At 38.5% G+C, this 15,264-nt stretch overlaps 1 protein-coding gene across 2 annotated transcripts; it reads right to left on the bottom strand.

The window, feature by feature from the left end:
- Positions 1–11: 11 nt before the first annotated feature.
- Positions 12–14,942, bottom strand: LOC122326844 (transmembrane protein 164). 2 transcript variants are annotated; one of them, XR_006247517.1, is made up of 7 exons: positions 12,532–14,942; positions 8,877–8,926; positions 4,228–4,294; positions 4,032–4,110; positions 3,765–3,865; positions 972–1,257; positions 12–939 (listed from the first exon to the last, which is right to left on the bottom strand). XR_006247517.1 is itself a non-coding variant. In XM_043222035.1 (6 exons), the coding sequence occupies exons 1-6, from the start codon at positions 12,967–12,969 to the stop codon at positions 1,051–1,053; spliced, it is 942 nt and encodes a 313-aa protein (XP_043077970.1). In that variant the 5' UTR covers positions 12,970–14,942; the 3' UTR covers positions 12–1,050. The 2 variants fall into 2 exon arrangements, 1 of the variants encoding a protein (XP_043077970.1); XM_043222035.1 differs by having other exon boundaries at positions 12–1,257.
- Between the last annotated feature and the right edge of the window lie 322 nt (positions 14,943–15,264).

The raw sequence follows: 15,264 nt of genomic DNA, 5'->3' as shown, positions 1-15,264 counted from the left end.
CGATCGCAACGTGACGTGTTGGAGAAGACCTTTAATATAAGACCATAAAAACGTATGTACAAAAATGACACCGAGACAGACGGCTTTCCCTTTCAGTCAAGTTACATTGAAATTCTCCAGACTGCTCGAATCAGCGTTCGTTACGCGACAGTTTCTGGTTTTGACATGCAAACAATTGAACACGCTTGAAGAAACAGCAGTTTTTGGGATTGGACGAAAAATACACAAATTTGAATTAAACTTATTTTCCTTCATTTGACTACGTATTTGAATTGTTGTGTGGAACGAAGCTTAATGCTAAACGTCGAAGGGAAAGGAACGTTTTTGCCTTCCGGTGATCGGCCGGACCAATAAAACCAAAAAAAGGTGTTTAAAAATGGTGGTTTGCTTTGACAGACCGCCGTCCGTACGCAATATGATCGGTATAGTGCAGACGAATCGAACACATTAAACCAACAGAAAATATTCCGTGGGTATGACCCCAGCTAACGGCTAAAAATGAGACTATTTACATACAAAAGAAAGACCGGGAAAATCTCCTAGACGTACAGTACCACTACATTTACACTTTCCACAACAGGTCTACGATATTAACAAAGATGTCGTTTCACCGGCGAGCGAGGAAATGCAGTGTTTAGAACCGCGGCATCAGCTATTCAGCAAACGAGTAAAAGGAACTGGGTTGGCCCCCTGTTGAGAGTAACTAAAGAAGGCAACTTGAGAAGAAAGGTTATGTGTGTTCTGAGTTCAGTGAGTGTTCATTTTGATAAACACCAAAACAAAAAAAAAAAACAAGGCAAGGTTAACGTTGTTTCAGTCCTGCTCCTATGGTGTTAAAACCGTCTTTCGATCTACGGTTCCAGCTTCGAGGAACCGGGTTTGGACCAAACAACAAACAGAAGAAAGGTGCTAAAGTCGTATATATATATATATATATATATATATATATATATATATATATATATATATATCTATGTACTACGCTTTTGTCTAGAACGCTGGACAAGCTCCAGTTGAGGTTTCGTCCGTGTAAGACTGCTGATAAAAACGCTAGTCCAGCTTCTTGTTGCGAAGACGTGCTATATCCAGTAAATAGCGGCACGTGGGAGCGGTGTGCTGCGAGAGGATGGTCAGGGCCTTGCCGTGGACCAACGTCAGGGCCGTCTGGTGGCCCGTCGCCCACACTCGGTACCACGGTCCGTAGAAGGGGTCGGAGACGGCGGGACACAGCATGTTATTCAGATTCACTTCTGTCAGCTGGTGGGAAGCAAAACGCAAGAGTGAGTTAGCGTTAGCATTAGCCGCTCCCTACATGCATAGTACGCAATCTGCGTAGGGCGCCAACTCCGAAGGTGGCAAATCAAATTTACATACTTTTTTTTTTAACCCTGTTGCAATGACGGTAACAATTTGCCTTAATATTTCTTGCAAAAATTAGCAATAGTTTTACCACAAATTAGCTTTTTCATTTGGTTATACTGCAAATAATTTTCAAAGTAGTAGTAGTAGTTCAGACCCAAGCGAATGCCAGGCTTTAAAATGACTCGAAATGCATTTATACAAAGAGGCAATGATGATTAATTTCCTTAATAATAATATAGTTTTATTGAATAAAAGTGTACATAATAACGTAATAAAAAAATGCAATATAAAATAAAATGGTACATTCCTTAGCCTTATTCAACATTGACCAAACATTTCATTCAAATATCCACAATCTTTAATTATTTTGCCACTTTTTGGTAATAGAAAATGCTATAGCCTCTATAACTGTTTCATAAAATAACATCACCATCCTTAAAAAAATGGTTTTATAGTAGTAAGACTGCTTAATTTTCTTTTGAGTGATTTCTGAATGCTTTCGACCATAAAAAAAAAAAAAAAAAAAAAAAAAAAAATCAATGAAGCAACAGTATTAATACAATCATAGCCAAAGGAGGTAACGGTCTTTTTTGATGTTAATGTTATGTTTTATTAGATTTAATTTACTCTTGTTTTAAATTAACTAATAATTGTTCATTTATAAGAGCAGACTGAAATTTGTTGCAAAAGAGGATGAAGCGGTACGGTGGTCTTAGGGCACCTACTTGGCCAGCAGCAGCCCTGAGCAATAACTGAAGAAAAATATGAATGTGTGAAACTGAACGCTAACACTTTAGGCATCAATTCTGACTTAAATAGCTTAAACAATTACCTGTAACACTTGTGTCATAATACAGAGTAATTACCTTATTAGGAGGCCAATGTACTTACAGTAAATAAAATATACTTATCACGCAAGTAAGTTATGGAACAGCCTATAATTACAGTTTGTAATTACGTAGATGTAATTATGAGGTACTTAAGTGCAATCTTGGTACACTTTATTTTAAGTAGCTTATGCCTGTGTAATATTCTGTAATTGTAGTGTAATTAGAAAGGAATGAGATTTATTTAGGCTGTGTACTAATGGGTTAAATCAAACTAAGGTGTACAGTATAGATACACAAGAAGAACACTTAAGTACAATCTTTACTTTAAGTAGCTGATGTCCGTGTACTTGAATTTATAATTATGTTGTTTAAAGTCTGCAGCACATATGTGACAGTCTTTTGGTTACATAAGCAGTAACCTGGTCTGTAACAAATGTGTAACAGTAGCAGCCTGTTACATCTGCATAATTACAAACTCTTCCGTAACTTGGTTACACGGGGAGTACATTTTGGTTTAGTTTGTTTGTCTACTACCAACCTACAACCTACCATTATGGACACCTCAAAATGACCTTACTATTAATAAATGGCAAATTAGTTTGAAGTTAAAAGTTAATAACTGGAGCTTAAAATAAAGTGTGAGCCCAATAATAGAATGCAAACATTTTATATTTAAGAATTATATATTAAGTAAACACTAATAATTGAATGTCTACTAATACTTTACACTTGACACGTAGTTGCAAAGTTACTTACTGTTAGTAGAATGTCTTAAGTGGACTATCCAAATAAAGTGTTAGCATGTTATTAAATAAAAGTGATTTTCCAGTCCAAAGAGACTCAAAAAGAACTGCTCTGATCATCTAAAACGAGTCTTATCCTCCCATTTTGGGTGCAGTTTAACTGACAACCCACAACATTAATGCTGTTGAAACGCCTCTGATGCATTAAGACAAGAGCTCCATGAAGGCATCTGAAAGTGTCCTGTGGTATCTAACACTAAGACATCAGAGCTGTGAGATGGAGCCTCCAAGGAGCACTTCCCTTCAGATGCTCCATCGGATTGAGATCTGGGGCCTCATTGAGAAAATGTTGCCTAGAAACCTTATGATCATTTCTCAGATGCATATGTACGATTCATATGAGCGTGCGTATATGCATCTTATCTTGAACTTGGTAACACTTTATTTTGGTGGTCCCTTACGAACATTCTGGTGACACTAAGTAACTTTGCACCTAAAGTCACAATTCCCAGATATAAAGTCACAATTCTGACTAGCTCAAAAGAAGAAAAAAATGCATTGTGAAATGAAAAGTCGCAACGACCTTTTTTTGAACTCCTATGAAAGTTATGATGCCTTAAAGCGGTGGAATGTGGTAAAGCAATGTCTACAGTTTCACTTAAAAACAGTGGGAAGCATGCAGTGTATACTACGCAGTATTCGGTGCCTAGTAAGCCAGCAGTCATAAGCTACCAACACTTTCTATTTCTTCCATATTTACACGGCAGAAATAGAAAGTAGAACACTAACGTGCCATTCTGATTTTCATAATGGTGTTTGATTGTCGTACCATTCCAAGGCCCTGGAGGAACACAAAGTGGTAGAGGAAGAGGATGCCCGTGGACAGCAGCGCCCACCACATGTCTCCGAGTGGCTCTGGCTTATACACACCTGACAAACGAGACACATGACACAGTCTTTAAAAGATGCACGTGGAGCCCAGAAGTGTGTTTATCTGGATGCTTGAGAGTTTTCAGCAGAGGTTACCTACCACACAGATTCGCAACTCGTTCTTCAAACTAAATTATGACAGGAGATATGATTTTCAGAATCTCACCTCCTTTTCTGAAGAGGTAGACTGGCACAAGATACAGCATGGAGTGCTGAATATAATAGATCTCCTTCTCGAATGGAAGCTGCGATGGGAGAAAAACATAAATGTTTTGAAGTTCAGACATGTTCCAGCCTTATTTGGCGAAATCATGATTCGAACAGAGCTCTCAGCTAAATACTAGGGACGGGAATATACTCACCAGTCGAGTGTTGACTACTGGGAAGAGAAGAGCTAGAAGGGCTCCGTTCAGCATATGGACCTGAAGCCTTCAAAACCAAAAGACAGAAAGCTGACTGCAACAATTTATCTAAAATAGCAGCACAGAATCTAAATATCAGCTGAACAAGGGGAACAGGAAAACTGACAAAAGACATGTCATTAAACTCAGCAGCAATATCATTTAAAACATGAAGCTATTATTGAAACAATTGAAAGTGGAGGGAAGTCTCATTGAGAAATGAATGCTTTCTCTAGTTCATGTTGGCCACAATTATTGGCACCCGATTACTGCTTAATCCTTTTCCCAAGATAAAAGCTCTGAGATTTCTGAGACCATTCCTTCATGCAGAATCTCTCCAGATCCTTCAGAATACCAGCTTCATGTCGGTGCTTCTGCTCACCTCACTCATTTTCTACAGGGTTCAGCCAATGGCAAAAGCTTCATTTTGTGTTCGGTGATCCATTTTTGTTTGTTTATCCCAATGGAAGACCCAAACATGTCAGTTTTAGATTTCTTTTTACCGGATGGTATCGGATGATATAGACGCAGGTCCTCTTCCAGACAGTTTTATGTTAGGAAATTCTTAATTACTGCCCTGATGATGGAAATGGGAATTTCCACTGCTCTAGCTTCACTAATCTTTTGCTGCACATCAGAAATATATTCTTAGTTTGTTTTTTCTCATTGTGATGGGCGCTTAAGGGAATTTGGACTTTGTTTTCATTTCCATTTATATTTCTGTAAAGCAGAAAGCTATGGCTGGATAATTTCATCTTCATAATCACAATGGAGTGCTCAAAAATGGTATGCAAACTTCAGAGATAACTTACTAAACATCTAGGGGTGCCAATAATTGTGAACATGTGTTGAAGAAAAACATTTCATCATGAGATTTTCTCCCTATTTTCAAATGCTTTACTTCAATGATGGGATTAGAAACTTGAGAATTAAAAATAAAGGTCAAAAGGATAAACAATGCAGGTTTATTTTCATCTATTTCCACCTTTGCTCGGATTTACAAAGGGTGTCAATAATAGTGGAGGGCACTGTAGGTCAAAAAATATATTGATGTATTTATTTAGAAATATTTTTGATAATAGTTGGGTAAACGTGTGCAGAGATTGAAGCGATGTGGCTTTGTAAACATTTTATTGCCTGAATAAAAACAGAACAATAATGTTAAAAGAATAATAAGAATGATGTTGCAATGTTGTTTCCTTCATGTTTATCATGTTTCTTTATTTCAACACATTTAGGGGTAAATGCTAGTATATAAATGGTAACACTTTTATATAGGGCCCATTTGAATAGCCAAATTTAACAACGATAAATTCTAGCCATCACTATTAAAATATCTTATGAATGCAATGGCCGATTAGAGGCGTTTAGATCAGTTAGCAATGAAAATGCTAGAAAAACGACCTCCTGCCAGGTTATGGCTTTCCTCATTCCTCAGCATGGTCATGTTACGGATTAGAAAAACCCGGGTAGGGGCTTTAACGAGTTGAAAGACGTCGAAAAAAAATTTGACACACTGGCTCAAATTTAGCAGTGGCCCACTGGGAACGCTTCAATTCTCACGATGGCCACTCCGGGCCTGATAACAGACACCGGTTAAACTGCTATCCTGCTTAATCTGGAAGTCTGGACCAGTTTACAGCATCGAGCGGCAGAGCACAGCTAAAATAAGTGGAAGTGGCTGCCTTGCCCATGCTCGCTCCTGTTAAAAATAAAGTAGATAGAAACGAACTGGGTCCGCGAGGATTGCTAACGGTACGACACTCCTGCTGCCTTTATGTAGGACATTCGATAACTTAGCAGACTGCTATACAATTACAATGCTGCTTATGTAGCTAGACGTTCATTCTGATGTTGGTCTTGGCTTCTAAATGGAGTTAGATTCGTACCTTTGAGTTGTTTGTTTCACTGTGTTAGTACTTTATATAATTAACATGTATGTTTTGCAACCGAGTGACTGCCAGGAAAAGATAAAACGCATTGTGTTCTGTGAGTGCATGTCTATGCTGCCTGTGTAATGTTAATGCATTAGTGAAGAACTCTGGCTTTTTTTCCATTAGTAAAACTGTTTAGCTATTCATATTTCCGTGCATGGCACTGCGTTAAGTGTTTACTGCAACTCTTTCTCATCTTATTCTACATAAAAAAGCCACCCGTTCCAACTGACTGGCCGTTTTATATTAACTTTTGTTTTTATGACTCCAAATAGTTCCCTCCAATTCCTGTAAATTCCAAAGCTTGGAGCATTTCCAAAATTCTCCAGTTTAACTTCCTGTGGAAAGTTTCCGGAAATGTACAGGAAATCTTCCACCCCTTGGCAACCCTAATTGTAAACGTTACAGAGAGATACCCACGCCATGAAATTACGACCTGATATTTTCTAACGAAGCAGAAGTTGTTTTCCAGTTGGACAGGAAAATATTCTAGCTGGGTGTTGAATCCCTAGAGCCATTAAAATACCTCACTTCCGAGAGACGTGACTCCCTTTGCTTGCTTAGTGACCATATAAATTACGTTTACAGCTAAAAAGTCAGCAAGTGTGATGCCGCTTGAATGTCTAACGAGGTCTAAGCGAAGGTGATTACAAAGAACAAGTCATCCTTTAATACAGGATTTTCACTGAGAAGAATAAAGTGGATTGGTACAGTAGATAACGCTAGGTCCTGAGGTACGGCGATTTAACACACACTCTTTTTATAACAGCATTGTTGAAAACAATGTGTCACTATGAAGTGTCTCTGGCTAAACTCACCCGCTTGCACAAAAACAAAAAAGCCCTGTTCATTTAAGTTAAAGCACAAAAAAAGTTGAAATGATGCAATTTCTTATATGATATCCAAATGTCTAAACTTACACCAAATGTCTCGTGTTACGCATCTTAAGAGGGGTCTCTTTTAAAACAAACATCATTAGACATTTATTAGTTGGATCACAAATCATCCACACGTGCCACACGCTTCAACGCGGCTTGCGGATATATAGAATTTAACAGAACAATAGTAAACGTACAATACCAACATTCATGACCGTCCTCATTTCTTTGAAAGCAAACCCTAAACCGCTTAGCTTAAGTTTCTCAGCTTCTCAGATTTTCTCAAACACATTAGGAACTTGAACAGCACGGCTCATGTTGAATGCAAGTCGGATCTAATGTGCTGGTCTAAAACAGGCCATTACTGTGCTCAAAGATGACCTCATCAGCGCTTATTGGAAACAGCCGTCTGATGGCACGCCCATTAGTTTACATGGATAAATGGTTACAATCTGTTCTGAAAGGCAGTTTTTCGCATGAAAATGCGGGAAAGCGAGGAATCAAAGCTTATGCGATTCATTAAAAAAAAATACGTTCATAGAGTGATGGGTCTAAAATTCAGGTCATCTCAATTTATCGCCATCTGGTGACATTACCGATTCAGCATTTCTCACGTTCAGGGCGTTAACGGCTCCTGTGAGGAATCTAGCCCCACTCTGTCAAAACAGGGACATTAGCGCAGCCCTGTTAAAATCACAAAGGATGCGCAAATGTCTTATGTTTATGATTTCATATTAGTGAGCACACATCATTGCAGTTACTCACTACTTATTAAACGTAGTATGATGATCATTGTCAAGTCATGTTAATTTGCATATTAGATGCCCTGATTTTAGATGCACGTGATACATTTTTACTGATGAGCAACATTTAGATCTTACACGTACACTTAGATCTACTGCCCACGTCAACAAAAATGATTCACGCATCTCAAGAAGCGTTTCATTATGTTTCATTTCGATGTGATCATGCCTTTGTGGTCAACAAACAAATGCCTTTTGCTTTCAGATAAAACATGAATCCAGAATAAGCTGCATCACTTCCTGGAATAGTACAGTTTATCATCTTTCAATAAGATATTCAGTAACATCCATTCATGATATCCAGTAAGTAGCCGTAGTTAATCTTGCCAATCCTTTTGTCAATTAAATCTCTTTTCACATTCTTCGTATTTTACAAATCTTTCAGACCAAAAATATTATTAAGTCTAAAATCTCTTCACTTTTGAGGATGAGACTGATCCCTCAACCGTAGAGTCAGCCGATTCTCAAAACTGAAAGCAAAAATGATTTTAGTCCACTTAAGTAGAAGCATCCCATCCAAAGTGATTAATAGAATAATAACAGCATTGTTTGTGGTTTCATTCGTTAAGTGCTTTTGCTCAAGGGTATATTATTGATTGCTTACCAACTTATTGAAAAGGTGATATATATATATACATTATATATATATATATATATATATATATATATATATATATATATATATATATATATATATATATATATATATATATATATAATTTTAGCACACACACACACACACACACACACATATATCCATAAGAGAAAATATCTGTTATGTTATTTTTTCTCATGAGCACTGCTAAGCATTCCCAGAAAAAGGTGTTGAAAGGCTATTTTTGGAATCTGCATGGTGATGTGCATAGGTTTGCATTCCTCATATGCTGAAGAGGCCAAACACTATAGCAGCTACTGTCACAAGAATTACATTTCACATGAAGTTCAAGAGCGAAGGTAACAGGAAATGTCGCCGCTCTTTTTTTCGGAGTACTCACCTAAAGATAACCATGGCGGTTTTACAAGGGGGACACGCCAGCAGGAAGATCTGCAAAACATACAGTGATAAAGCTCAGTAACGAGGACTCTTTTGAACGCGAGCGTATTAAGACCAAGCAGTGAAACGGGCATTGCTAACTACCAGACATTACAGACATTTTACTAAGCCACCGAGAGGACATCAATTCCAAATAAATGCTCTTAAAATAGAACAGATCAAGCAGTGCTGCAAAGAGAAGGCTGTTCATTCAAACCATTTTAACCGCTGCAAAAGAGGACTCTATTGCCATGTACTGTGTACTAGAGGTAGATAAATGCAGCCTTTTGAACAAGTGCCAAGTTTAATCACATTTTCAGTGGCTGAGTATCAATCAGACAGACTTTCAGCTACTGAAAAATGGAGGCCTGGAAATAACAAGACATTTTTTTACCAGTTTGTGCTGCATTCTTATAGACAAACATTCCTTATACCTTATTTGTTTTCTGCAATGCAAACATACTTTAAAAATTAGAGCTCTAAATATTAAGCATTTGTAAATTAGCTGTTCATATGAATATTGTTTTGGTCGCCCGTTAAAATGTGATGAAGGCAACTAAGATGGCCATATCTAATCAAGTGTCCACAAATCATTGGATCTGTTGGGAGGGTAGCCAGGATTTCCCACATTGGATAGAAAAAGCAGTTTGGGAGCAGGACACAAGAAAGAAGGAAGCTGAATCCCGTCATCAGATAACCTTAGAAGAATCTGACAAGAGGATGAGAAGATGCTCACTCCAAGGCACAGCGAATAGAGCTCATTTCAATTTAAATGTGGACACAAAATGTTTTTTGAATTCCACGGATAAACAGGAATGCCAAGTGTTTATATCGTTCCATGATGGTCTAAACTGATTCGCATATAAACAAACAACTAGAGTGAATCAGATATGGTAAACATGACATAATGTGCACAAACCTCCCAGCTTTTCAGACATCATGTGGACATGAGAAACAAAGACGTTCAAACAAAGAAGTGTAATCACATCGCTTTTATCAAACCCCTTGATTCATACGGATTCATTTTACAATGACTTTATACATTTTCAGAATCTTAAATTCCTAAAATCCTAGAATCCTTTCAATGCAAAAATGTAACTGCTTATTATTATTAACTTTAATAGTTAAGTTATTTGATTTTACCACAATGAAATAAATAAATATATATATATATATATATATATATATATATATATATATATATATATATATATATATATATATATATATACACACACACATATATGTGCAATGTAATGTAAGGATTTTAGGTAATAACTCTTCAATGGTTATGGAAACTGAAAAAGTGAGAGTGAAGAAACACTGAAGCGAATCTACATAAACTAGTATTTTTCAACTATTTTATAATATTTAAATCAGAAACTCTACTATAAAAAATCTGCACATTTTAAATAAATATTACAATAATTTTCTGCTGGTTAAAGAGACTGGTGATCTCGTCGCTCTCGTGTTGTTTTGCTTTATTTATTTATGATCCGTCTTCCCTGGCAGAGTGCTCTTTTCCATATAACAAGGCTATTGATCAGTTCCTCAGAAACAGTCGGAAATTTGAATTATTGTTCACCAATTATCTTGTCCTTGGTCAAAGCATCAAAACATAATCCTGTTTGCACGTAATCAAATATATGCAAACATCGCCGGCGCACCCCATCTCATGCCTGATAACTGATCACGCCATTCAAAATTAAATTCTGGCCATCTAGTAACGTCTGGTTGCAGTCTGCCGGTTAAATCTGTGCATTACACCGATCTCACCCTGCAAAACATCGCCGAGCTTCATCTCGAGTTCTTGCGGGCATCTACCAAACACCGATGTCTTTGCATTAAAGCTGCTCCATTAGGCATTTACTGAGGTTAAAGTAATTCTAATGTGTCCAGCCAAACAAAAGTAAGACTGCTTTGTTTTTCAGGAGGCAGAGGAGAAAACACTGCAACGGGAAGTATCCGTAAAAGTAAAAGCGCTTGCATTTAAAGCATGCTATTTGGCAAATCTAAAGCATCTCCCCGTGTATTACGGTTATTATTGGTTTTGCACTCAAACTGTGTGAGAGTTCCATTGAGACTGTTTACTCTTCCCAATCGTTCCGGCTTTAATATTTACCAAACGATAAGCCTGTGACCTTGCACAAATACGTTTATTGACATAAGTGGAGTTACTACGGCATACTGCTTCGAGAGCGCGTATTTAAAAGCCTCAAAGCACGCCACACAAGACGGCCAATCTTGAGATGGACTTCGCAAACGAAGCTAGTTGCTTGTTATGGAAAAGGCTGACCTTTAGAACGGCAATATTCCCAGAAACCCGTCGTGTCACAATAAAAAAAAAAAATCTTATGCCGATGTGCCAAATATTTACACCTGATTTAGACGGTGATATGAAATGAAGCAACCGTCGACGATTTCACGGTGCTTCTTATTTGACGACTGAACTTTCTCGAAGCCTGCTAGATTAGAGATCTGTGCTTCTCTTCACCTTTATTTGTGTAGTTCTATATACAACGGAGAGCGTTTCAAAGCAGTATTTACTGTAAACGGGGAAGCATCTATATGTGACAAATCTAAATTCTGTGCAGCAGCTCTAAAATGAAAATGGGTTGAAACACGATGGTCTTTTAACTATCAAGCCGCTGGTGTAAAAAAAAAAAGGCCATGAATGTGCAACAAGTATGATAACATCAAGATAGAGAGATGTTCCAGAGGTTTGCATGAGGCAATTCTATTTATATTACTGTAAAGCAACGAAACAGTAACTAACAATTCTGTAACTGTACTTAAACAGCATTTATTCATCTAGGTCTAACTTTCTTTTGTGAGTGGAAACCCTTAGAAGCGCAATATTTAGTTAAAGTTAATCCCAGGCATATACTGAGATATGAACCGAGTATCCATAGAATTATCAACAATTTAGTTCTCAACACTCTTCACAATCGCTTCTTTTGTGTTCAACAGAAGACAGAAACTCATTATGAGCTCGGATCAACCTGAGGGTAAATGAGTACATGAAAGAATTAAACCTGAACAGTGCATTATGTTATTTATTCATCTTTGATAATGAAAATACAGTTGTTCGTTGTTTATTCGTGTTAGATCGCCATGATCACAAACTAATAATGCATTAGTAAATGCTTAAACTAATTGCTGTAGAAGTAATATTCATGCTTCGTTCATGTTACCCACGGTTACCCTTTAAGGAAGTGTATATCTTTATTTAAATTTTGGGATGTAATATGACCTAGACGATTCATCTGAATAAGTCGATAAACGAAAGCACTATAGGGCCGAATTACTCTCAATTTGACCTTTAACATCGGTTTTAAAGAAACCCAACAAATTTCGAAACTTCCTCCTTTTCAGAACCGATCTGTTATTTAAATGCGGTGACAGCTCTCGTTTCCTTCCTGCGTTTGAGAGCCAGCTAACTGCAGAGAGGAACCACAAAAGATAACGGGTTTAGAATTGCACCCAGGTATGCGTTTGGTGAATCGGCGGGGCATGCACCGACATCCCAAGCGAAAACTAGTCTCCACTCGCCGAATACAGATGCTGCTTAACACGGTAATCTGACAGTCGATTTTTTTTCTCTGAAATGTACTTACTTGCACCATTGTGACCACATGACACGGATTGAGGAGGTAGATGACGGTCTTGGTGGCGAACTTGAACCCGACCTCAACTCCAAAAGTCATGCACAGAGCCACAAGCAACAGGTTCTTGCCCCAGGTGTCTTCCTTGCTCCTCCTGCCATCTCTCCCGACGTCTCGGACATCTTTAGGGACGTTCAGCTTTTTGATGGCCACCGCCACTTCCAGGATGGAAAAGAACACGATGATGAGAGTCTCAAATGTTCTCTGCCTGGGAGAGAGGAAGGCTGCGCACTCGGGGCCTCCATTGCCCTCGAACATGGGGTCCACCCCTCCGTACATCCAGTCCAGCAGGCTGTAGATATTATACCGAGACATGTTCCTCTGCTCGTATTGGAAAAGGTACGAACAAGACGGAATAAAAGACAGGACACCGACCTCCTGGCGAAACATTAACGTCAAATCTGTCTTCGGTGAACGAATGATGAAATGACCGAGGAGGTGGGCAGCCTCAGCTGTTTTAATCAGATCCTCATCCTTTATGCGAAAGACACCTGTGGGAGAGATCTAGCGACTGAGTAACGCGACGTATTATTCGCAGACGGTCAAGTTGTAGCTCTCCGAGGAGGAAGGCGCATTTCCAAACCGCTTCTCAGCTAAGACGAGAGTCCAGAATATTCCTCATTACATAAAAGCTCCGAAGAGACCCCAGTTCGGCGCCGAGAGGCCTCGCGTTCATAAACACAGCTGAAAAACGCGAGTGCGACCGATACGTGAGGAATGTGGCCGGCCGTCGCGATGTACCGTCCGAAAATCAAACGCTGAAGGTACGACGCGTCTGGGTCCATGTGGCGTATTAAAGACCTCCTCACCATAGAAACGCCGCCCTGTTCACGCGGGCCCCCAAATCCACCCACACCGAAACACGCCTGCGCGTTTACAGCCGCTCGAGAAAACCATCGGCGGCGTATTGATACGCCCGTTTCATTTCCCGGAAAAGGACCTGAGCGCGGGGCCCCGCCTTCTTTTGCGCGGGCGCGTACTCGTTAACCCCCTCGCTGCCGGTGTGGCCGCACATGTGACGCTTTGATTTGCTTAACATTATGCATCATAAATAAAAAAGTGGAAGGTGAACAAGAAAGTTTTTAGCCCACTGCTCAGTCTAGAAAAGATATTTAGACGAGTAAAACATTACTTCCCAATAATTTATCAGTGAAAGCCGAAGGAGCCTATATGCATCTAAATGCAGACACTTGATGGTGGAACCCTACTGTCTCTCTAAAGCAAGGTGTTCCTCAAGGATCTTGGACCGTTGCTATTTTAATCGATATAAATCAGTTTCTGCATCAGTCTGTTTCGACTAACACTGTTATGCAGATAGCGTTTCAATTTGCACTGCCTTCTTTCATTCACCCTTTTGAAACATAATATATTTTGAATAACTTCAATTCAAATTTACTAGACTGATACAAAAACCTGAACTGGGCCGGCATTCGAAATGCATTTTTAATTCAATTATAAAATATGTGCAACTCTTGCAGTAAAGAGAAACAGTTGTACACCCTACATGTTAACATGCTGGCTAAAAAACACCATCTTAAACTAGCCTTAACTAGACTGATAATCCTTAAAGATGGTCTCCCAGTCTCGTTATGCTGGTCTTGGCATAGAAGGGTTTTGATCAGACTTTGGAGTCCTATCAGAACTAGCTAAAACCTGTTTAAACCGCCTAGGACTTTTCTTAAGATTGAGATTATTAAATTTCATTCACTTCTTACTCTTGGTAAGCTTTGGTATTTTTTTGTTTTTTTGGAATTAAACCATTTATTCACTTCTTATTCATCTTTACTCATTGGTTCCTCAAGCAGTCATTTGCATAAAAGCTGAGTGTTATTGGAGAAGACCATTGCTTTTAACTTGCTCTTATTAGATTCATGATGAATTCGTTCAAAAGCGACCCCTTGCGGTAAATGTAGTAAAGACACTTAATTTTTAATGCTTTTTTTCCATTGTAATTTTACTGTATAAAATATTTTTTTATATTTCTAAACCAACTGTACTTTTATATCACTAGACATCAGTTTGCCGTTATTTACTTCTACCTCTCGAAGGTCGATGTCCCAGGTGTTGCTCTTTCTTGGGTTTAGACCTGTCTCCTTGACTCTAGATCTCAGTGCGTGCTTTTCAGTCTCTCTGAAGCAAGGTGTTCCTCGAGGATCTATTCTCAGGCCTTTGCTATTTTCATCCATGCACTATTTTTAACGAAGGCCGCACTGATGCATTCTCCGCCGCTCATGATTTCTCACAATCCTGCGCGTTCCCACACTTCCATGACGGTTGGGCTAAAATATAAAAAGTTGGGGAGGGTGGTCAGTTTGCGTCTGAATGTTGGTTTTTGACCAGTGTTTTCATTTTAAGCTACCAACAAATCAGTATTTTACAGTATTAAAAATGTATTTAGTCATCACCAATGCTTTTGCTGTACATCTTTGATATGTTTGTAATAAACTGCTATTCAAAACTCTTATTAGTCCAGGTGATATGTGCGAAATTTGACGTGATGTGTTCACTTTTTCATAAGATAATGCTCATTTGCAGAAATTGTGGTTGCCACGGTGACCATTTTAGTTTCCGCCATAACCAAACGATCTATTTTGTGCAATATTGCTTGAACCGGACATCTTAAAACATAAAAGGTGATGTCTACCCTTATGTTTCGATAGTCGAGGATTAAAATGATACCATATA

Source organism: Puntigrus tetrazona, chromosome 21, assembly GCF_018831695.1.
Source record: "Puntigrus tetrazona isolate hp1 chromosome 21, ASM1883169v1, whole genome shotgun sequence".
Classification (NCBI taxonomy): domain Eukaryota; kingdom Metazoa; phylum Chordata; class Actinopteri; order Cypriniformes; family Cyprinidae; genus Puntigrus; species Puntigrus tetrazona.
The sequence above is the reverse complement of the archived record's forward strand: the minus strand, read 5'-3'. Positions and strand labels throughout refer to the sequence as shown.

Bases quoted from the DNA above. Each gene is read 5' to 3' on its own strand.
- LOC122326844 (XM_043222035.1), bottom strand. From the start codon at position 12,969: ATGTTTCGCCAGGAGGTCGGTGTCCTGTCTTTTATTCCGTCTTGTTCG. The intron at 8,927-12,531 runs GTAAGTACATTT...TATGTTTTGCAG, and splicing joins ATGTGGTCACAATGGTGCAA to ATCTTCCTGCTGGCGTGTCC. The intron at 4,295-8,876 runs GTGAGTACTCCG...TTGGTTTTGAAG, and splicing joins ACCGCCATGGTTATCTTTAG to GCTTCAGGTCCATATGCTGA.